This window comes from Trachinotus anak, unplaced genomic scaffold, assembly GCF_046630095.1.
Source record: "Trachinotus anak isolate AG129_WGS33_773 ecotype Australia unplaced genomic scaffold, CSIRO_AGI_Tana_v1 ptg000032l, whole genome shotgun sequence".
Classification (NCBI taxonomy): domain Eukaryota; kingdom Metazoa; phylum Chordata; class Actinopteri; order Carangiformes; family Carangidae; genus Trachinotus; species Trachinotus anak.
In genome coordinates, this window is record NW_027273883.1 from 4,878,255 (window position 1) to 4,903,142 (window position 24,888).

Sequence of the window (24,888 nt, forward strand, 5' to 3'; positions counted from 1 at the left end):
CTGACTGTCTGTCAGGTTACAGTTACAGTTATCACTGTGACATCACTCCTGCTGTACTCTCACAATCACTCAAGGATCTGTACTGCAATAGTTACACTGCGGCCTCATTTAAACAACATGGATTTGTTTGGCAGCACTGTGAACAGATACATGTGTCTGACAAAGTAGCTGCTCAGCCAGTGTTTGCTGTAGTATTAAACCTCATATGCTGTTACCACAGTAACGACGGATGTTGCCAACGTAACTAGGATTGAAATCTGAAGGATTTCAACCTGCAGATATAGTGTATCACTATCTGAATGACAAGAGACTTCACTAGTTGCTTTGATGGTTGTGTAACATCTAAATGAAAGGACAAAAACAGGTCTGATGGTGGTTCATGTGAATCATGGGTAATGGCTGATCTCTGAGCTATCTGTTTCTGTGTCTCTCCATCATTAGTGAGATTATAAGACATCTGATGTGGTTATGTGAGAAGAACAGATTATATAAATGACTTATTAAGTTCTCCCTTTCTACCCATAAAACTACAACCATGCCTTCACGGTTTTGTTTTATGTCATAAAGCAATGTGGCAGACTTCTTTAACAATCTGACCTGGTGGCACAAAATGCAAAATGATGTACAGAGGTTGCCAAATTCCTTGGCGATGGTATTCGTTTGCAGTAATGTATCGGCATTAAAGGTGCATTAGATTGATTTTTGCCATCCATCTCTCAAAATAAGTGTATGAGCAACGATTTTATGAGGTTGTTCATCAATACTAAAGGCTCCATTATTTTTTCCAGATGCTGAGATTTCTTTCTTCCAAAATCCACTCAAACTCTTCTGTGTATTGATCTCAGCCCAGCCAGTGGCCTGTCAAAGTTGCATTCCATGTAGCTGACAGAGGTCGATATAATTATTAATATTTAATGTCCCTAGATTATGGTATAATGTTATGATTTATTGACCTACCTCCACCCGACACTCAGACCAGGGGCTGTACTGCCAGCGGTAACAGGGTCGGACGGGGCAGGGCTTCCACTGCTCCATCTGAGAGGGGCAGGGCCGGCCGTCGCCCTGAGATGCCTGAACCACCGACCGCCGCCGCCACATCTTACCTGGAGACAACACAAGAAGTGACATCATGAGTGTCATTTTTCATGCTGTACTCACACAATCAGTCAAGGATCTGTACTGCCATAGTTACACTGCATTCATTGTTTGTAAATGAGACTGTTCAATAAAACAATTATCACAACAGTTAAGACCCACTCAAGCCAGAAAAACAGTAACTAGCTCCTCTCCATCTAGTTTTTCATGTCAGTATAGAAACTGGAGTCCTGTGCTTTAGCAGCATGATATAAAATAAATGTCCAGTGATTTTTTTTGTTGCTCTGCGCCTTTAGAGGTTTGGATTTCTGTCTAAAATAATAATAAGATCTCACAGAGTGTAAAGTGGCTGTGTTTTCCTCATAATAAACTAAATGCAAACAGATGGGACACATGCAGTGACCATTGCGGTTTACCACACAGCAGTCATCCATTCCCTCTGTAAACAACTCATTTTAGAAGCATGTTTATTTGAATGCTTTGAATTAATCTGACTGTGCACAAGAGCACTTCACTTAACAGAGCAGGATTTTCTAAATAGCCTGAAATACAGCACTTTCTCTCTCCTGTCTTTGATTGGTTCTTGGTCCACTTGACTAAAATGGCTTTTTTCTCCACATCAATCAGCAAACTCACTTTAAATAAATCCAATACGTCACAGCAGCTAACACCTCAGGGACTGTTTGTTCTAAGTGCAGAATTAATGCTATGAATTAGCTAAAAAAAAAACCCCACAAATCTCTGGACACGCATGCAGACATCTCAAAATCCAACCTTCCTGTCTACCTGTTTTTTAATAGCCCACTCTCAAATCTCACAACCCTTTATTTGTTGCATATCCCACTTTCATTTTCACCCTACCAGGCCACCTCAGAGTGCCAACCTACAACATCTTTTGACACACAAAACACAAACCAGCCTTCCCACACACAAACTGCACAAGCTCATATCCTGTTCCAACAAGAGAACATCACACACACACGCATCAAATATGATCGCCTCTCGCTCTTTTAGCCATTCTTAAACTTTTATCTTATTCCTTGTGAGTTAACTATCACTGTGGCGCCTCATCTTCAATGTCCTCCCCAAAGCCCCAAGGTGCAGGAAGATGTAATGGGGCAGAATCAACTGTGTGAAGTGCTGGAATAACAGTCAGGTAAACAGGGGAACAAAATTTCACTGGCCGTTTGGTAACACTGTAATGTTATTTAAACACTTCCTCTGGCCGAATGCCTCCAGTGTGAGCAGGAAGTGTGCTACTTTTTTTAGTTACCAAAGTACATACTTCCTGCTTTACATTCATACCTGCGTGGATGGATTATGACACAATGGGCCCCTGGGTACAGACATGTAAAGGGCTCTGCTCCCCTCCAACCAGACAGCAAAACCCCCAAACCAAAAGAGGTGCAAAAGGGACATAAAATGATTATGAGCTGCATCATTTGTTGTAATTCTGTGTCTCTTTCAGTGACATTTTTCAAGGTGAATGTGAACTCTCCAGTTCTGATGTTAGTTCAAACACTGCAACTGGGTTTCTGTATTTAGTTCACAGTGGAGATGAAGGGAGGTTGTCTGACTCCTGCCAAAGCTTCCTGCCACAGCAACACTGATCTGCACAGGTATTATACTAAATACCACAGCACATTACACAAAATAATAAAGGAGTACATTAAAGACAGGCTGAGATGCAGGTTCGGTTTTTAAAGTAGAGCTATTCTGCCGCTCTGATTTAAATTGCTTAAGTTATTTGCCTATATTTTAATTAAATGTTGCTGTAGCCTCGGTATGCAGCTGGAATATGAGGGAGGAATGTAGAAACACTAATACTGGGTTGGATTCAGTTGGCAAATACTCAATATTAAATTACTCTGATAGGGATCAGGAGCAAAAAAAGTAACCACCACATCCTAACTTTCTCTGAACTCTGCGATTGCAGATAACAAACTGAAGGTAACAAAAAATGTTACCTTCATACAGAGCCTCTGGCTTTGCCTTCCAGGCCTCTGCCCTTCAGGCCTGTTCAATAATCCATCCACACACACGTTTACCTTCACAACTTGGAGCTGCCAAATACAGGTCTGGTCTTCTGGTCCCTACCACTGAGCATCATAAAGTTTTATTGACACTGTAGCTTATTTTAGCTGGAGTTTCTTGATTGTGTCTTGACTGGACTCTACTGCAGTGAAAACATATGTGCATATATGTTTAGGGGTTTAGCTGAACTCACAGCCTCTCTGTCACCAAACCAAGTGATCAGGGCTTTCTGAGCTACAGCAGCTCTCACTCAAGTAATAATTAGCTGACAACATCATCATAATGATAATAAAACTCAAGTCCTCACATTAACAATGTAATTATCATCTACTTGATGACATGCACACCTGGGTGGACGTGACCCTTGCACTTTGACACATTCACCTACACTGGTTTATTCTTGTGCGTTTAATGGAGACGAGATGACACCAGCCAAGTGATAGTTGTGTATAGACCTTTGAACCCCTTAAAATAAAGTTTCTCTCTTTTTCTCCCTTTAGTTTAAGGTTGTTAAAATCATCTTACTCCACACTGTGACAGTGTCAAATATATTATATATTCTGTAACAACTTGTTCAAGCTATCATTGAAGCTGCATGACGTTTTATGGCTGCACCATTCAATCAAATGGAAATATTCTTGATGCTGTGTGCATCATTTTATTACATATTTACCCAGAATTCATCCTGACATTTTTGGTGTCTGTGTGTAACTTTATGACCTCCATTGGAATTTACAATTCACAGTTCTGTGGGTTGGAGCAATGTTTGGCTGCACAGTGTAAGTTTGTATTGACTGAACCAACAGCAGGTCAGTGAGGTTTAAGCTGGATCACAGGACCTTGTTGCCTGTTACACTTTCAAGATTTAAAACTAGATGTGTTCGGCCATTTGCCATCAAGACTGTGAAGTGATGAAGCTCAGCCTGGCTAAAATGGCATCATCTTTTATGTCATATCTTAAAGCGCATTTATAAAGTAGCTTTTATGTAAAGATGTTTTATTATTTGTCCCTGAGCTCATATTCTAAGTGCTCGTTTTTACCTTGCCTTGCTCTGCTTTTACTGCAATTTTATCTCATCAGCATACATGAAAAGTGCAGTGTAAATACATTTCACTTTAGTCATCATTTCAAGATGGTGCTTGATTGATGATGAAAAGGTGAACAAGTGTCTTGTTAGTTAGAGGTCACAGATTTTCTTCCTGTTACCAGTGAGTCCTGTCAGTTCCTTGATAACACTGGAATGCCTCAAGATAAAAATGCTAAATGGTAAATGTCAACAATGTTCGCACAATTTCAGCTGATCACAGTGTTGAGCAGCATCTTTTAAACGATGAGTCTTACCCTCCAATCCGCAGGTCTGTGAACACTCTGACCAGGACGACCAGTCTGACAGCTGACAGTTGACGGGACACTCGACCACGCAGGAGATGTTCATCTGCCACTTCTTCTCCAAATTCAGCTGCAGCACATTTAGGAAATGATGTCGGCAATTCACGAGACATGATCGAGTCATTCACAACACAGATGAACGGTCATGGCAACAATCAATCTATGACTGCCAGACAGCAGCTTGACCTCTCAGAACAACAATTCCCAGAAGCCTTTGTTCTGGCAGGGGAAAGACTGTGCTGAGCATCATCTGGCCAGCAGAGTTGGAATATCGAAGCTGCTGTGAAAGCCATCCTGACACTGGGTTTTTGTGAATGAGCCAGATGATGAAGTGGGCCAAGGGTTAAATAGCTGTGGGGACGGCTCTGCCACAGCCCGCCGGCTACAATTACAGGGAGCCGAGACACATTATGAATGAATAAAACACTCAGCCTGAAGCAACGACAACAATCTCTGCACAGGAATACGTCTGAATATTTCATGTTGCTGTGGGCCTAGTAGCACTAGAAGGGTACAGTCATATATTGTAATGACTGATGTGATTAAGTCATTAAGAAAAATGAGTGTGTCAAACAAAAAAAGTAAAAACTAAACTGCCAAAGAAACAAAAGGGAAAGTACCAAACGAGACACTTGAGGAATTTCTGCAGGCCTCACCTCCTCGCAGAATTTTATATCGACTGATTTTCCGTCGCTGCGAACACAGTCCAGCATCCGGGTCTTGATGCCGCTCCCACACACAGCGTTGGGACTCAGCTGACATGTGCTCCAGTCTGAGGAGAAGCAAAATATATTCACATTTACATTTTTGGCAGTAATGTTCATGCAACTGCCAAAATAAAGTGAACTCAGAGTGCTTGATACAACACTACAGAGATCTGTTAGTACCAAGCATAAATACCAACACCACAGGAAATCCCCTGCGACATAGTATGGGTAATACTGTTTATAAAGGATTACTACATAATGATGTAACCACAGTCTTGTAGCGCTGGCCACTGAGCATCATTAAGATGATGCATTTTCTGAATTTGATTCCTTCCTGTCACAAGCAGCCCAGGGATTGTCAACAAAACATCACATGGAGGTTGATCGCGTCTTGGTTGGACTTGGTTGTGCTTTGGGCTGAGCTCTGTCAGCTCTCACCCAGATATTAATGAACTAGTCCACATAATTAAAATGCAGTCAACAATTAGCATCCATGTTATGTAACTAATTACATCTACTTCCTGCAAATAGTCACTCAAAATAAATGTCACTGAAAAACCCAGCACACTGTCATCAGTGGAACATTTGCTCTGAACTTCATCAGTGCAACTCTCGGAAAAGCTCATTTTCCATCAAAGCATACATCAGAGCTGTTTTGAAGTCCTTCGGGGGAAAGTCCAAATCAGATCTCAAGTCATCTGAGACGTGTCTAAAGTCAAGTCTTAAGTAAATTGCAAGTCAGGATGCAAATTTTTTCAGGTCTGAAAACTGACAACCAAAATGGCATGCTATTTGAACATTTTTCTACACTGAGACGGCGTTCTTTTTAAATGTGTCGCTGTTTGTGGCTTTTCTGACACTGTCTAATTTATTTATTCTAACAGAACAACTTGAATCTTTTTGGTTTCAGTTGCAGATGAGTCTCAGTGCTGCCAAATCCAAGATAAGTTCACTTATTTGTGACTAAAACCTACATTGACAAATTTTTTCGGCCCCTTGGTGGTGTGGGAAATGAACATTTTAGATTGAGGAATCAATGTATTGATTTGGTGTCATTGTATGGGTCTGAGTGTGAGGATGTCACGTGAGCCAGCTGAGAAGTTAACATCAAAGGTCATTGCACTGAGAATGGCGTGATTAACACCTGAACGTATGACTGACTGAGCCAACTTTGTCATGAGTCAGGAACTGTTGCTCTTTTGTTTGCCTGACAGTAGATAAGGCAGAACTCTGTGGAAGTCTTTAGAGAACAAACATGTTAAGGTCTCTTCTCCGTGCTGCATGACTTAAAGACATTTGATTCATCACAGCACATCTTTATTTCTTCAGGGGACTAACAAATCTCAACATTTGAAAAGATATGGGTAATTTGTTAGCAGTTTACACATCTAACAAAAAAGCACATTAGCATTCATTTGAAGTTGTGTTTGTGTCCATTTGATGAATTTAAGTCCAATATTTATTTTGTTTTTGGTCTCTACCAACTCCTGAGGGAAATACATGACTTGATCATCTCCTAAATGCTCCATGTTTAACCAGCTAGTCGCTAACTGCGTCTGTCTCCTACTTGATGCTGGGCAGGAAGTATACAGCAGGTTTAAGAGCCTTTACACTGAAAGCGGCTGCGTGTTGTGTCTGAAAACGACACTGATAGTGAGAGTGAACCAGCACAGTGAAGTTTCAGGCTGGAAAACTGGAATAATGAGCTGAAACATGCTAAATGTTCCATAGACCTGATGGGAACTGCAGAGTCGGGTGATAATTCTCTGGGGCATCAGCACTACAAGTGACCACAGCTATTTGATTATTGCTAAAAAATATTAATTAAAGCTTAAGTATGACTCACAGGCCAAGTCCTAACTCTTTTGTTCTGGCTAACAATGCAAGGGACAAATTAAAATTAGAATATAAATACTCTTATGATTTCTATTATTCATGAGAAATGTATGAACATGAAAACAGACATTAAAAATCAAGATGAACTGCAGTAATGGTTGAAAATGTTTCCATCTTCTCTCAGTCAGGTAGCTGTTAAATCCCCAAGTTCACTTACTACATCACAGGTTCTCCAGCTACATTTTATAGCACTATATTATCCTCACATGATAAGTGTTACCCACCAGCTTGAACAGCTCATAACTTTACCACACACAGCAAATATTTATTAGTGTTCAGCAGGTTGCTGCTGTTCATATTACCGTCCTGGGTGCAAGCAAAGTTGGAAGGCGGAAGGGAGTCATGGTTTTGACAGGAGCAGGAACAGCAGGGAGAGAAAAGCAGTCAAGGTACAAGAGAATTGCATTTCACTGGTGTTCTGCTTCTGTAGTGGGATGTATTTTGAATTGAAGCAGGATGAAGCGCCGGGGACAAAACACAAGGAGAGGCCGTTCAAAGGTGTTTAAGTGCTCGTTGAATGAATAAACCCCGGACAATGAGAAAACTGTGGTGTCTTAGCTTTTAAAGGGCAAACACACAGAAACACACTGTCGCACCATGTTGTCCTGTGTTTTATTTGGTAGGTGTTTAACTTTAGATTTGAGATGCAGATATAGAATCTGTCCCTGGATGTACAAAGACTAAAAAAATATATGTATAATCTATCAATTAATTTGTAGATTCTTGATGAGGTGCATTGACACTGTGCAACTCTGTCAAATGAATTATCAACTTCTGTGCTGGCATAAACAAAATCTTCATTCCTTCACTGCACTGTATCTGGATAGATGTTTCAGGATGGAGGTGTCATGCATACAAATGAACCACTTGATGCACGCAGATGACTCAGCAGTAAGGCGAGCATGCCTTGTACGTGCCGTACTCTAAGTTTGACTTCAGCTCATTACCTTGCATGACCCACCTCCTCCCTCTGCCATCCTTTCCTTCTGCCACAGCCTTCAAATAATCAGCCTGCGTGTGCCTTTGTTGACTGTTTGGAGTCAGACCCTTAACCAGCTTCTGGCTGGCAAAGATCACTGTCAGTGACAGATGATTACTCTGTCAGCAAAGAGGTCACTGGAGGTTTAAAACTGCTCACTTAAATCCAATAACTGTGGCTGCCATCAGTGTCCTTTTATGCTGGCATCATTAGTGAGCTGCGTGGGCAGGCGGTCAGATTTAAGTTTCCTCTTCTGAAAAGAAACCAGGATTTAAAAGCAACATCACTACAGGTTTTGCTCCATAAATCTCAGCAGAAAATTTTAGAGCTGAGGGAGGCTGAACCTTTCCACTCTCTCCTCCAAAAAATAGGATTTCTATGAAGTAAAGAGACAACGTTTTATTCCAGACATAGGGTGCAAATGCCTTTAAAACCACAGCGTGCATGCTGCTGTTAAAAAAACCCTCTGTGAAAACAGGAAGGCTGAAGTATCACTCATGAAGTGTGCCCTCCGCTGACAAAGATGAGTGGCTGTTTTTAGCTGCAGTGAGCTCGTTTGCAAGCTCAACTCGGGGAATTGTGTCTCCTTCTGCTGAGGAGCTTTGTGGCACTCTGGGGACTGAAAATAGGGAGACTGCAACAAGAAAGAGCGACAGTAAGAGACAGAGAGAAAGGCTGCAAGAAAAGGAGAGAAACACTGAAGGAAGGAGCAGCCTGGATGGTCTCGGCATCAACTATGAAAAAAAGGAAAGTGTGCTTTACCCAATAATAATCCCTGCTTCTATAATATGTAAACACATCTTGGGAAGCCTGTATGCCACTGTGAACCCAGCAGTAGGGATTATATGTCACAACTCCTGGTATAACACAAAAGGAAGGGGGGTGGGTGAGAATATGAGGCAGCAGCAATGAAGGCAACACAATAAAAATTTCAACAAGTGAAATATAGGAACATTGCCAATCTCTCTTTTTATTTTTTTTTAAATAGTTTGTTACAGTTTCCAGCATGAACTGTGAAAGAGTAACCTCTGTGACATGTGATACCCTGCAGATTAGAGAGCAGTGCCTGAGAAACCTGCAAGCTCAAATCTTCTGATTAAACTATATCAAAAATGTAGTTTCTGTTCTCGGCAGTCACCGCAGAGGTGCCACTTAACCCACAGCAGTCACAGTCAAACGTTTTCCTTGTACTTGCATTTTTCAGGCTTTAAAGGTCCCATATTTTACACTTATCTGCCGTTTTATCTGAAGTGTTGAAGTCCAGATATTTGTGGTTTTAAGAACTGAAGACCATCTCAATGTAGTTTTACATCTCCTCTCTCTGGCTTCTCTCTGGAGCTCTAGTAACAACACGTCGGCTCTGAGTCTCTCTTTTGATTGACTGACTGTTTTCTGAGTGATTGAAAAAAAATATAACAGATTTCAGGGAAACACTCAGAGAAACCATATCCTGCAAGGTTGGATGGTGGGTCCAGATGAATAGTTGTGACATCACAAAGTTACAGAAGTCCTTATGGCTGGTTTTAAGGCTCAGTTTCTGAATACAGGCTGTGTGCATTTCTCTGTGGACTGAGGCTTTGATACTTTCAGAGAATGAATATAGAACCTAGACTTGCTTTATAATCAAAAAATACATGGAAATCTCACTTTATACAATATTGGACTTTTAATGGTCGCAGTTGCAGGGATCTACAGAAAAAAAAAACAACAAAAATGTGGGCCCATTCAACATTTCCTTGAAAAGTAGAGCTACACTCAAAAACAACCAACAAACAAAAGAATTAGTCTGTAATCAGAGTGGAGCTTTGCAAAGAGCAGCTGTGAGCAAGCACTCAAAAGAGCTCCATTAGCATTACATCATCATTACACAACACAAGGTCTGATAAAACCTCGCAAGGGTTGCAATTATCTTACTTAAAGAAACAAAAGTGATGAGGCTGTTGAAAACAGAAAAGCAGATAAGTCAGTTATTGATTCCTTGTCTTGCTGTTAAAACAGATGAACATTCTCATTCTGAATGCAGCCTGTGTTCACAGAGATGTTCAGAGTGTTTTGAAAGCTCCAGTTTTAAGAGCTGTTTTCATATTAGTGATTTGATTAAAATTGAGAAACATTTAAAACAAATTTAAAAACACTTAAAAACCTGCTCTGTCCAAAAGCTTTGTCATTATGAGGCGTCAGACATCTGCCACAAACTGTTTTGATGATGTTACAGAGAAGGAAACTCCCACTGCAAAGCTATGGAGACTTTGCATTCTTTGACGTTTCCTTTACCTGTGATGTTGTAGAAGTAATTGAAACAGTTGAGGTTCAGGCTGCACGGCTCCCCATCAGACGTGTCTGGACACTGCCTCCCCACACTGGGTGACCGGAGGGTGTATGCCGTCCGCAGTCGACTGTTGGTTCTGGTACAGGGCTGAAACAAAGACTGACCATCAGAACCTGGAGCCTTTAGATGGCGGTTCATATTGCAGAATCATAAGAACTGAATACAGACATATCCCTGGACTGAAACAGAGCCATAGAGCTCCTGTCACTCTGATGCCCCCATTTATTTAACATTAAAGCTGATAACTGTGACTTTGCCTGCTTCTGGATTGTTTCCCAGCTTATTGAGCCACAATTCATTTAAGATGTCTTGTCAAGACATTCTCAAAGAGTCTGCGTAGGCCTGGTTCCTAGGGATTCCCAGTATGTGGAATTAGATTTTTTTTCCAGCGGGAAATGACAGGACGGCTGAAACGGATGTTCTGGAGGGATGGTAAACCACCAGTCTACACAGTCATTCCTTTCTCAGAAGAGAGTTGGGGGAGAAAATGACAGCCTCTGAATAACTCCATCGCTGCCACGATGAATAAAACATGTACAAGGGCCCGCTGGTGCCGCTGCAGACTCCGTGTCGAGATTGGAATTGTGGGAAGTCTTTGTGTCAAGCACTTTGAGAGAGAATGGGGTGTGATTAACAATGGCCAGAGTGATGCTGCGAGAACAGCAGGTGAAACCAGAGCAGTTAAAATGGCTTTTTACCACAAATCAGAGGTGTCAGGGATGGAGGAGCTGAACAGGACGTTCTGACACCTTACATGTTTTTTTGTTTTTTTTTAAGTGAGAATGAAGACTACGTACATGCTACAGCTTGTAGCTTGTGTGCTCTGCTGCTGTGTTGGTGTTTCTTCACAAATCTCAATTTGCAAAGTCTGAGTTGGAAAAGGATCATTGTGTATCTTAGAAATATCTTATAAATCAATATTTTTCTTAAATGTCACTAATCATTTCGACAGTCTGTAGTGGATAATCGCAAACAGCCAGATTTATGTTTGCCACTACATCACTTCCAATGTAGAGAGTGTTGTGTGTGTTTGTGTGCGTGTATATGTAAATTAGAAAACCTGCTCAGGAGTTTTGAGTCTTTATCATAAATCACCTTCCTTCCCTGCTGAACACACAGTGAATACAGGATACTATAGGTGATATATATATAAACCATTTTCTTCCTGCCTCCCAGTTCATATATCTCTTTTATTCCTCCATGGTGGACAAGAAATAGCCTGTTGACAAAGATTCAGTCACTGCTCACAATAATACAGTGCAGTTACGCTTTGAATTCCTCGAGCCTCAGAGAAAATATATCTGACAAGAAAAAGATATCATGATAAATCTCAGTGGGCTTCACAAAAGACTGAGGCTCCCATATCCCCTCTGTGTCAAACAGCTGAGCGGCTGCTTTCTGATCTGAGTTCAGCTCTCACCAGGCTGCAGCGGCTCCAGGGCCCCCAGTCGTTGAGAACGCAGTCCTCGGGGCAGGGCAGCCGGCTCTCCCTGGCCCCCAGGGGCATCTCCTCTGGGTCACATAGGTAGTCCTCCACGGGCTCTGACGGGCCATCTATGGTGTTCAGCATGCACCTGTGGGATTGGTCGACAGACACACTGAAGCTGACCTTATTTTAGCAAAGCTGATGTTGTGCTCCTGGGAACAAAGGAGAGTTGGGGTTGGTTGGTTGTGAGTGTGTTCCTCAGCGTAACAGGTCAATTTTAAGAAAAAACAAAACAAAACTAGAATTAACACCTCGTGGTTGTCGGCCACTGCCAACCACGATCTCCCCTTCCTGAGTTACAGTACTGAATAATGGCCTGAGGTGTTTTTGACCATTTGGATATAAAAAATCATCCTGTTAGACATTTGTCTTAGATTGTGTCATAATTAGCATATGCATTTGTAAATTACGGCCAAAAACGTGTGAGGTCACAATGACCTTGACCTTTGACCTTTGACCACCTAATCATGTCATCCTTGAGTCTGAATTAATATTTGTACCAGATAAAGTGAAATTCCCACTGGGCGGTCTTGAGATATCACATTCAAGAGGGCAGATGAGTTTATCCTTTAGTCTAAGTGAACTTTTTGAAAAAATATTCTCAAACCATCAGTGAGATACTAAGATTGTGTTACAACGGACAAGCTGAATTACAGTCAGTCATGAAATGAATTAGCTAAATTAGCTGAATTAGTCAGTCATAGAATTTCATTTCATGACTGACTAATTATTTCATCAGTAAATTTAATACCTATGAATACACTACTCTACAGTATAGAAATACTGTAAACATAGACAGGACAGAAGACAGGTTGATAGATACCTGACTTTTCTGGTCTGGACGCCTTCACCGCAGTTCTCTTTCAAGTCCACGTTGCTGACTTTCCACACACTCCACGGCTCAGCCACCCACACGTACTGATTGCAGTCGCTCTGACATGGCACCACCTCATACACCTGAGGACAGGACAAACTTATTCATGTGCTCAACACTTTTACATGGATCTAGTGGCAAATTTTCTTACAGCAGGATTAACCTTGATCGGTAGGTCTAAGTGACGAAGTGGCCTGGATAAGTTGTATTTTCACAGATATTTTTGCCTCAGCAATGCAAGTTTGTCAGTTAAGTTTTGCCTAATACATAGTGATTCAGCTCTCTGAGGTTTAACTCAGCCAACAAGATTATTTCTGCCCCCGGAGCAGCTCTGCCTCTGAGAAATGTCTGTAGAAATAACACTCCCATCTGCTGTAGTACGTTGTTTACTTACAGTGAGGATATTGTGACTGTGTACATCTATTTGTCAGTGACCCACTGACATCAGTGACACTTAACATCTGTGACTACATTACAAATAGCTGAGAAAAGCAGCTCTTACCTGGGCCTGCAGCAGTGAGTCATATCCAGTGAGCATTGGGTTGGATTAAAAGGAGACAGATGGATTAATGAGCACATGCCAACTGTTCATATAGTGCAGAACCTATGATTAATGCAACATTTGAGAGGACATAATCAGAAAAGCCTCTGGCATAAATACCTGTGTGAACTTAGCAGATACACACACACTGCCAGGCATACATCAGCACCACCTTAATCTGAATCTGCTGATACTCACAGGCCTGGAAAGCATTTCATTTTTGCAAATCATGGAAACCTGAAGGAGTCAACTGGCTCTCATTGCGGCATTAATATGTTGGATGGGATCCATTTATAGCAGCCATTGCTTTTTGTACTGTTGCTGCTCAGCAAAAAAAAAATGAGTGCAGCAATAATGAGAGGAAGGTAAAGCAAAGCTCTGCAGACTCAGGCTAATTATTCATTAATAATGAATTTCTTTCTCCTTCCCTCTCTCTCCTGCCTGTGTTGGATATGTATAATATGCATCAGACTTGTAATAAGTATAAATGTATTGTTGCACAGTTCATAAATATTCAAGTAACCATGGTGAGCAGAAAACCAGCCTCAATCTCCTGCTCAGGCTCCAGAAAGCTTCTGCTTCAAGTGTCTGCTTCACCTGGTTGATGTGGTCCAGTTTGGGACAAGGCCGGCCGCCGTTGTACGGCTTCTCTCTGAGCCACTTGGAGCGAACTTTGACCCCGCTGCCGCAGGACTTGCTGCAGCGTGACCAGTTGGACCATTCACTAAGTTTACAGTCTGAAGGACAGGGGATGATGCACGCCTCCTCAATATAACCTGAGAGGAGGTGAAGAAAAAAAAAAGAGGTTGTGTTAGAGAAATCAAACAGATCGTTACGGTGATGATTCTGGTTTTTAACGTGTGACCTGTGAACTGAAGGGGGTGATGATATGTGGGCCATGAGGTGCAAACACCTATCAGAGGAAAATGACTTTTCAAGCTATTTCAATTATTATTTAGACAGTGTATAATAGTCTGTTATTAAGTATTTCAGAAGGAAAGCGCATTCACTGGAAAATTGATTCATGAGAAATTACCTTTGAAATAAAACCTTTGTTCTCTCTTTATCCTACAAGCAGCCTCACAGGTTGAGAATGACTGCTTTAGAGAAAAACAACCTGGGCCGGTTCTTGAATCCCTTAGAAGAATCTTGTTTTCTTTTATGAAACTACATTTGTCCTAATTCCCAAAGCTCAATTTGTCTTTTCAATCTAACAAGAGATCATTAAAGTTCGAGAACTCTTTAAATGCTATGTCTGGAAAATACTTAGTTGTAATAGCACTCAAACTATTTACAGATAGTTCACAAACTAATCTAAATGCTCTTATTGATTTTCAGCCCAGTGGAATGAAAACAGGGCAAACAACAACTCAAAGGCCAAATTTTACGGTCTGTTATATAAAAGTCCAAAAATCTAGCAAGGCAGTGGTTAAGTCTGGCAACAAGCTTCATTATTTGAATCTATTTTCCCCAGCTCACAGGGTCATGGCACAGTCAGATAGGGTGGATTTAACCATCTCACTCTGCTTGTTCCTCTGTTTTTTTTGTTTTCCCATCTCTTGGCTGTGATTTCCTTTGTTTTTGCCAGTACACAGGTCAAATGTGTTGAAAGAGATTATTCTTCTGAATCTTTGGCTTTGTGCATTACAACATTTTTCCACATATGTTTTCACTTACTCAGAGAGAAAGTAAGAGAGATAGAGAGAGATCAGAACCCGATTCATTTTTGGGCTGTAACAGCACCGGCCTGTAAATGAGTTAATCCTTTGATTAAGAAATTCGATGAGGTGAATAGGGGGCTGCCTAAATGCCTCCTCTTTCTGATGTGGGCTCTTTTACACTGCTTTGCTTTATACTGAGAGATGTGTGTTGCTAAACTGACTGACGGGTTTGCTGTAAACACACTTCCTACGATTTTAGAGGAATCCCACATCGGCTACTCAAACCTTACAGAGTATTTTTCTCACTTTATTTAACCTGGGAAAAGTCTTGCTGAGCACATATGTTCCTGTGTAGCACCATCATGCTTCACTCTGACATACTGAGCTGCCAGGTACAACAACACATATCCAGTGCTGGCCACTGAGAGCTCTGCTGGAGCAAATGGAGGATAACTAGAGAGGAGAGTGGCAGTCGTTCATATTCTTTGTGCAGAATTCACTGTGTGAATTCATTCACTCTCAAAGCCGTGTCATGTTCAGACCCAAAATAGCGCTGCAATAAAATAGAAAAATAACCCGTGCAGCTGTGTTGATGCGGTTGTGTTGCAGGAGGTGCTAAGAGAAGATCGAATACTATCTACAAAGTAACAAATCCACATGTTTTAAGGCTCATCAGATGCCAACACATTTCACACCAGCTAACAATGCAATGGCACAGTGTCCAGTGTTGTGCCGCTCAGTGTACATGCTTGTTTTTTGGTGAACGATGAACTAAATAAAAACTTGTGTCTGTTATGGTGTCTAGTGCTGGCAACACCAACAGCACAGCGACTGGTCCTGCTGAAGTCAGTTCGTATGAACATTTGAAAGACCTTGAACAAATCAGTGCAGATACTGACGGAGAAAATCTCACCGCCAGGTCTGAATAATCAGCCACATCAGTAACGAATCTGAAACGACACATCAAGTTTAAGAACCCAAACAGTCTTTTGAAATATCTGTGAGTGAATGATGATCACAAGAAATCATTAAGAAAGGGTCAAACTATGTTCCAACAGCTGCAGAGTTCCTCCAACTGAGTCAAACTCACAGCATAGACACATAAAACATATACTCACGTTGGTTTTTCTTATCTTTTAAAAATGATCTCTGTCTGTGACAGTGTAGTTATATACAGTAATTCATGTAGTTTGAGAAGTTGCAATAATTTGAGGCTGGGATGGATGAGTAGGAAGAGCTTCTACTGAAAAACACTGAAGAAATGAACGTAAACTAGTTCATTTTTTTGGACTGTGAACTTAGTACAAATTCAAAAGTGTGAACTGTGAACATGAACTTATTCATTTTAACCTTTGTGAACTGAACTTTCAGCTTTGCTCTTGTTACGTGTGAACTTGCACAACACTGACAGGATCTTACAGCTCTGGACAGACAATAACTTTATCCTCGATGACTTAAGAAAACTAAGCCATTTATGTCGTGACATAATCCATCCAGAATGTGACATTTACTTTTGACATTTTTTCTGGATGATTTAATCTAGATTTGTGTAGACAGAGTCTCCTGATGTGCTCTGACTAAAATCGTTGGGGTGGTGATGTATTGTCAGTGTTTCTCTTCCTTTCAGTTTCAGCCCTCAGTTCAGTATGTGGAGTAATGCCTTTGGGCCCATAATAAGGAAGTGAGTGTGAAGCCCAAGAGAAAAAGCTAGGGTTTGTTTTACCAAAGCTGGAACATTTTATAAAAAAGCAAACTGAAACTGACAGCTGGATGTTTACCATTCTTCTCCAGCCACACACATTATTATAGGTGGCTTTTATGATGTAGTGCGAGTGTTGGTGTGAACCCAGCCAGAGCATTGCTTAGGACGGTAGTTGTTTGTCACTGACGACAATGTATGCATGAGACTAACCCTCTCAATCTGGTGACCAAAACCAAAAAAACCTGCATTTTCTTAACACACACTCACGCTCCTACGTGTCCTTTCATTTTTTTCTTTTCTGTTACCCTCTTTCATCTGTGGTCGACTGCTCCCATAGGTGGTAGCATCTTGCTCAAAGCCAGTTTAGCAAGATGGATGGCTGGAGCTTAAACATAGGGGTTTCAACTGGGCTGAGCTGAAGAGGACAGTTGAAGGGTGATCCTGTCGCCCACTCCACAGGCCGAGAGCTGAGCGGTAAGATGCATTGCAAGCTAATATGATTAGAAAATAAAACGTCTGCTTAATCCAGTCAAGACTGGAGTCCTGGCAGCACTTTGGCACCAACGAAATATGCAGTGACAGTGACAGATGCACACACACGCACACACACGCACACACGCACACACACACACACACACACACACACACACACTTCTGCCTGACCTCCTCACACTCTGGTGCCCCATATGTCCAGATCAACATCTCTACATCAACACCTTGCTGAGTTCAGCATAAGCTCTGAAATAGGCTTCATCACCTTTGACCGCCCACTCTAAGACCCAAAAGTTCACACAGTGCAAATGCGGCAGCACCACATCCTGCAGTCCACTTGTAGTTCAACTGATATAAACTTGTTAGGTGTCTTGCCAAGCTCTCAGGGAGGTTTTTGGGCTGAGTCCAGGTAGGAGATCACCCCTGTTGCCATTAGAAGTCAAGTTGCAACCTGGCACAAGCTCCCGCTGCACCTCCCAAAGCAGTTGTCACTGCTGTAGAAAGCTTCCCTGACTGCTGCCCCGCTTCACCTGAAATCTTAACAATTTCACTGCCCAGCCAATTCTACAACCTCCCAGTGACAAGTGGGATATGTGCCGAGACGCCTCTAGAAGTAAACAAGTTTTACACTAACAACCAAGATCAATCAACATTTTGCTTACAACACTATTTTGCAAACATCATATTAAAGTAATTGGGTGTAGGCTACCTTGTTTAAACAGATCACATTTTAACTTGATTGGTATGACACCACTATCAGTTACATGGTAACAACACTGCGTTTGTCTTTCATTCCTTATTTTCTCTTGGCACATGCAGGAACCCACTGGCATCTCTAGCATGTTGGCACAACGTTTAAACTTGAAGGGGATAAACTGATGCAGAAAAAGAAGACAACCACTTAATGTGGCAAATACAAAAAAGTGCACAAGATTGATCACTTGCACAGGGATCCATTTGCTAAATTCCCTGAAGCACCATAACTTCTTGGAATCCGTGGCATTCCTCCCAGAAACTTTCCAAACTCATATTTTTCAATTTCTTCAAATTTTGTAGAGGTTGCTTTGACGAGTAAGAAAGTAAAAGTGTGATTGCTTCAGGCACGGCTGGTTTAAGAACTGCATGGGACAACGTGAGGCACTGCAGGTTATTACACTACTGTGCATTTTTCATTTAACCCACATTTTTGTCTTGGCTTCACAACCTGTAAAACATTGATGTGTGTGGTGCTACAGAGAGCAAAATGCCTGTGTAGAATTATTACACATGTTTAAACCAATCACAAGAGAATGTCTTTATATACAGTGTACCAGTGGAAACGCACAGGTGGTTATACACTGCTGGACTGACGTTTATACCCACAGCAGTTAATAATGTGACTTCTCCAAATATTTCTTTGCTCTCTTTTTGTACTTCTGAGGACCCACTAGGATGCTGGGCCCCTAGGTGCACCCTGATGATATCCTGATTGTACATCCAGCCAGAATTTGGACTGAAAGTTTCATCCACTCGACGGGTGCTTGGCCAGTGAAGCTTTACGTGAACCTTTTGACTCCAGGAATCCAACATTACTTCCTGATTTTGACCTATTACTCCCCCTGCACAATCATCTCCATTGCAATGGGGCAGCCTATTCCCTGGGAGCTCTGAAAATAACTGTGCTGCCTCTATGCTCAGGCTGGAGCACAGAGGAAGGAGATAGAGTCACTAAAGGACAGAGGGAGCCTTTCATGTACATGACTAACCTTATCAGACACCGACCTCAGCCCTCAAACACTGAGAACACGCTGTGAACATGTGTTAATACTCAAAGCAGAATAAACTCCATTATAGGGCACAGGCTCTCAGTGTCTTTCTCTTGTTATTACAAACATCACGTACTGACACATCTGTTGCCTGCAGTTCTGCTCAAGTTCACAAGGTCCTCAGCAACATCTTTGGCTTGAAGTTTTAGCCTTTACAGCTTCACACAGTGACCGCTTTCCCTCCCCCTTCACCACATCCTGCTGAGATGAGGCTGACTTAAGTCAAGGAAAAGGTCAAGCCATTATGGCTCGCTTGCAGGCATTAATACAAGACATATATGAGTAATGTCATATATATATAGGACAGAGTAAGGGACTCCCAGGGGACTTTCCTGACTGTACTGTGGCCTTTGGCATGATGCAATGTTTGTTGTGTAGTAACATTTTGTTAAGCAGTTACATACTGTAGCTTTATTAAGTAGTTCCATTCATTTGTTGAGCAGTTACAATGTTTTGTTGAGTATTTATGTTTTTGTTCAGTAGTTACATTTTTATTGTTAAGTAGTTCCCCCTTTTGGGCAGGGCATCTCTGTAACAAAACAATGCTTCATTTATATAATGGTATGCTGTGACACGTTTTACTTTTATCAAAAAACTGCAGCTCCAACCATTTGGATAATGCACTTGGCCATATTGCAATTTCGATAATATTGTTTTAATGGTAGTTACATTATTTTGCTGAGTAAAGTTAAGTGTTAAACATTCATACATCTGGGCGGAGATGTCATTAAACCACATTCTTCATTTGATATTTTTGAAAACAAAAACCATGAATGGTGGAAACTGTGTCAGTTTAGACTCATATTATATTGGCAGACCAACACATTTTCAGTCACTGCCTTGAACCGTCTGTTGATTGGTCTTGATTCTTGACTGGTCTCAGTTGTGACTTTGCCTTGATTATATTCAACTTCTCAACACATGAACTAAATCTTCTAGTGGCTGACTGCAGTCACTTCTGGGAACTAATAGAATCAGGAATTTGTCATTCGGATGTTTGTGCTGCAGATTATTACATCACTCAAGCTTAACTTTGATCATTTAGATGGTTAAAATACATAATACACACTTTTTAAAAAAATCCTTCTTAATGTATTATTCTCTGAAGTTCACGATCCTAAAATAGTTTCTTGCTGCAAATGTGTTAACTCAGAATGGCACTCAAGAACATTCAGTGTTATCTCCCCTTATAATATTCACTCCCTCTCATAGAGGAAGGAGGCAATCTGAGAAGTGAGCAGTGCCACAAAGCTTGGATCAGTGTGCACTTTTAATGAGAATCTCCGTTTTTCTGTTGATGTCTGTGGAATACAGAGATAACAGTGGCACAGTTTGCCTGATCGACATCATTGCCGAGAGCATTGTGCCAGCAGCAGAGTCAGAGTCGTAGAAGGACCATGTCTCCTCCTTGATCGAGATTAAAAGTGATGATGGCTGCAATGGAAAGAATGGAGCCGAAAATGATGGAGGGAGTGGTAGAGCGAACGGGGGAAGAGCGACTGAATGGTGGGGATAAAAAGAGCTTTAGTATCTTTGAGATTCACATGTACTAACGCCAACCCCTCATGAATGTGTTTTTGTTTTTCTGTGCACCTCAAGGAACAATTTTTTTTTTTCTAAGCTCAATGATGCTTGAAGATGAATGCATGGGTGCACACACACATGCACTCACAAACATTCACATAGGTGTAAAAATACACAGAAGCTGACAAACGCACACAAACGCACACAACCCTGTCTTTACAATGTGCTCTTGTCACACCCACACTCAGATTAACTGACGCATATCTGAATCTGTGACTCACACAAGGAGACTAAAACCATGTTTATATATGCACAACACTGATGTTTTCATTTGAACATCTCCCGCATTCTATTTCACAGCAATTTCACAACGAGTTTCTGGGCCCGGATTCTTTGCTTGAAGTATTTTGGATCTAAGATAAGACCTTACAACGTGGAGACAAATGATTCTGACAGGAATGTGCCAGAAAAAGGCCTCCTTATGTGAAACTCGGTATTCAGAATGAGTCGCTAGCCTCCGTGGGAGGGGCTCTCATATGTGCACAAACAAAATCTTTCACTTCAGATGAATATTTAACAGAACAAAAAGTTATTCTTGCATCTGCAGCTTCCCGATGTGCTACAGTATACTTCTCACCTGAAACTGAGAAGTCAAGGCGGGAGGCTGGAGGCTGGGAAAAGATCTGTTTTGCTGCATACTGTTCTACACCTAAGAAGTCTATTTGTCTTTAGTGCAGATTTCTGTTTCCATCACCAGGGCTTACGGGCCAATCTTAAAATGTCAGTTCACCCAAATTATGAAAAATGGCATATTTGGTGACTGGCCTGGTTTTATGCAACCAGATAGTTTTGTTTTATTTGTCCAGGTTAATACCACAGCAAAATCTCTTTCCACACACAGTTTCGAAAGTGATCCAATGAAAAACTAATCACAGCAACTTTTTAATGACTTATGAAAAACTGTCTTTCAGTCTGTCTCCACCTCCTGCACACATTTGAAAATCAACCTAAGTGGGGCGGAGGAGAGGAGGGGTGTCAGAAGGCATGGCTTTGCTCAGAGATTCACCATCAGGACAGGCAAACAAGCCAAATGCTTGGGGCTCCCAAGGGGAAAAGGCCCTGATGGCCCCTCATATTGGCACATTTTGCAATGATAACTATAAACCTCCTTAAACCCCTCATAAAGACACTATACAATCCACTATTGTTGCCCCAAGACCCCCCTAAGGGCCCCTGATGCTATGTGCTGTAGCTAGTGTCTACCCATTGCCTGCATGTGAGGCAATTAGGGAACATCTGTAAATCGCAGTGTCTACTGATAGCTTGCATGTGAGGTGTTTAGGAGTCATCTGTAAATTGTATGGAGGGTGTTAAACTCCATTTTTAAGCAACGATTTATACCTATACCAAGGTGTGAGCCCCACAAACAAAAATCCATTTAGCTCCATGGTACTGCAGTGGCAGCTCAAAGGGAAATCTGTCAAAACCTGAACACATAAAAACAACCTCTGCAGTGACAAACACACAAACATGCACATGAACTCACCATGACTGTTGCAGCGCGAGGTCTCCACCAGCCTGTTGTCCTGGTCGTAACACACCATGGCCTGATAGCGGTAGCCCTGTCCACACTCCTTGATGTCCCCCTGGACCTTCATTCCCAGGATGCTCTCCACTCTGCCTCCCTCAGGCAGGATGCAGTCTGACCAGTTCCCCACCGGCTGGGCATTGTATTTGTCACAGGGACAGTACTGGGTCTCACTCAGAGGATACATTTGCGTGTTCTTGCACTTGTCTTTCTTCTTGCTCCTCCCTAAGCAGTGGAGAGGAACAGAGAGCCAAATTGCCTTTAGAGAGGTGACTCCACTTGTTTACTGGTGTCAGTGGGTTTGTGTCTCCCTCAGTCTCATCCTGATGTGCTGAGGCTCCTTTCATGGCCTTCTTTTGTGCAGTGTACTCACTGACAGCAACAGCAACTCTTGAGGACATATTATGCTCTCCAAATGGTTTCAAGCAGGGTGATTTTTTACTCAAACAACTTAACATTTCTTATCCTTAGGCATGTCAAACATCGTGGACTGAACTTTATTCTTGTGGCAGTTTATCATTAGGAGTAATTTCCCATATAAATAAGGAGATATGGCATCTTTACCTGCGGGTTCCAATCTCCATCAAACTGGTTTTCTTGTCTTCTGGTTTTTTGTATTAAATCATTCCAGCTAAGGTCTGACAAATTTATCCTGCATGGATGAGGCTCCATACTGCTGTGTAGTGTGTTACAGTATGCCTGTAAATGTCACAGTGATCAAGAGGCAGCAGAGGAGTGTGTGTTTTGCTCCTCTGACTTTGTGTTATCTTGGTATTGTTTTGGATTGAGCTAAGATTACTAAGATTAATAAAAGGACTCATTTTTTCACTAGAAAAGGGTCTGAAGGATGGGGCAACATCTAACATTGCGCTGATAACTTTTGGCAAATGTAGCTGCAGGATTCTGGATAAAACTACAAAATCCTTGCTCTCTTCTTTCTGATATAAACCATAAAACCTCTTCAAAGAGTCTAAATATACCTTACATGACCTCTGCTCCTTTATACTTAGGCGAATGGGTCAAAAGATACTCAACATTCACATCATGGGAAAACAAAATCCATTCAAATCCACTTTCTCACTGTTTAAAGTTGACATTTTAACCTCCAGGAACCTCTTGTGGAGGTGCATTAATGCATTGCAGCACTTGTCATTTTTGCTTTTATGGTTGTGATGCACAGTACAACTCTCTGGGGGGACACTGATGGATATCAAAGGCTGAGGAGTCATTTCACATTTGTTGCCTTAATCCCACTGGAGCATTTAGCTAGCAAGAACTACGTGAACAGATTTATGACCTTGTGTTTCACTTGGAGTGCTGCCCACCAACATAACCCCCGAACTGCCTTGTGCCTCATCAACACTTAAACTACAGTGCAAATAAGCTTGTCTGAAAAGGGTTCACATCAACAGCCCATTGTGCGCACTGTGCCACTCTCTGTTCTCACCTATCAATGCCCTCTTTCTGGTGCGGACCCCTACGCAGTCAGCTGTGCAGGACGAGAACTTGGACCAGTTGGTCAGCTGGCAGTCATCCTGGCAGGGGAGCTGACAGCTCTGAGTGATCGCAGGCATGGCCTTGGCGAATTTCAGACACTCGCTGATGTCGGCCTGTGTCCCGTCCAGCTGGCGACAGGACACAGCTGGAAGAATTAGAGGAAGTCGTGTCAAAAAGGCTCCATTAGAACGTGTAGGCCATTACATAGTTTAATGCTGATTGTTTCAGCAGACTGATGGATAGTCAGAGCACATACTGAAAAGTGCAAAGACAAAGATGTATGGCAATAAAGGAGGAAATGAGGTCCAGACACACCGCAAATACAGCTTTGCGGTACTTGTACTTTACTTCATCTATTGTATGTGTAATAATAATACAATATGAGTCATTCTGCATAAATGTACTTTTCCTTTCAACAGTTTTGACAGTTTAGTACGTTAAAAATAGTTTGACATTTTGAGAAATTTGCTTTCGCATTGAGAGTTAGATGAGAAGATCAAGGCCCCTCTCACATCTATCTGATAAATATGGTATTAAGTTAAAGTCAGCAGCCGGTTAGCTAAGGTCAGAAGGTCCAGCGCTGACTAATTTAATAGTCTAGCACATGTCGCTCTATGAAAGCAGGAATAGTAAGATATGACATGTTAATTATTGAGCTTTAGAGGTGCTGGTAGGTGGATTTTGGCACCTTTGCACCTTTCCCTTACCTGCAGTCTTTAAGATAGGCTTAGCCTAATCTTGTTTTTTATAAACGGATATGAAAGTACGGTAATATCAATCTTCTAATCTAACTCTTGGAAAGAAAGCAAATAAGCCCTTTTCCCCCAAATTTGGTTTTAAGAATCAAAAATCATCTCAGTGTGGTTTTACATCTCCTCTCTCAGCTTCTCTTTGGAGCTCTAGTGACAACAGGTCCATGAACCAATCAGTGGAGAGGCTCTGAACCCCTCATCTGAATGGCTGACTGTTCTCTGAGTATTTGAATAAAAATATAGCAGATTTCAGGAAAACAAATTTTCAGAGAGAAACCAAATCCTGCAAGGTTGGATGGTGGGTCCAGGTGGGCTGGATTTGAGGCATGGCTGAGAGCGGTGACTGCTTTGTTGTGACATCACAAAGTTACAGAAGTCCTGATGGCTCATTTTAAGGCTCAGTGTCTGAATACAGGCTGTGTGCATTTCTCTGTGGACTGAGGCTTTGATACTTTTACAGTATTAATATAGAACCTAGACCTGCTTTATAATCAAAAAACACATGGACATCTACTTTATACTATACTAGATGTATA

At 41.6% G+C, this 24,888-nt stretch overlaps 1 protein-coding gene across 1 annotated transcript in view; it reads right to left on the minus strand.

The window, feature by feature from the left end:
• The window catches only part of thsd7ab (thrombospondin, type I, domain containing 7Ab), a 181,181-nt gene that overhangs the window by 23,779 nt on the left and 132,514 nt on the right, over positions 1 to 24,888 (minus strand). Inside the window, exons 14-23 of the mRNA XM_071470376.1 lie at positions 23,551 to 23,745; positions 22,062 to 22,328; positions 13,929 to 14,107; positions 13,293 to 13,298; positions 12,740 to 12,873; positions 11,851 to 12,004; positions 10,376 to 10,517; positions 5,176 to 5,291; positions 4,472 to 4,589; positions 958 to 1,103 (exon numbers count right to left, since the gene is read on the minus strand). Coding sequence (XP_071326477.1) covers positions 958 to 1,103; positions 4,472 to 4,589; positions 5,176 to 5,291; positions 10,376 to 10,517; positions 11,851 to 12,004; positions 12,740 to 12,873; positions 13,293 to 13,298; positions 13,929 to 14,107; positions 22,062 to 22,328; positions 23,551 to 23,745 — 1,457 coding nt within the window. The remainder of the gene's footprint in view (positions 1 to 957; positions 1,104 to 4,471; positions 4,590 to 5,175; positions 5,292 to 10,375; positions 10,518 to 11,850; positions 12,005 to 12,739; positions 12,874 to 13,292; positions 13,299 to 13,928; positions 14,108 to 22,061; positions 22,329 to 23,550; positions 23,746 to 24,888) is intronic.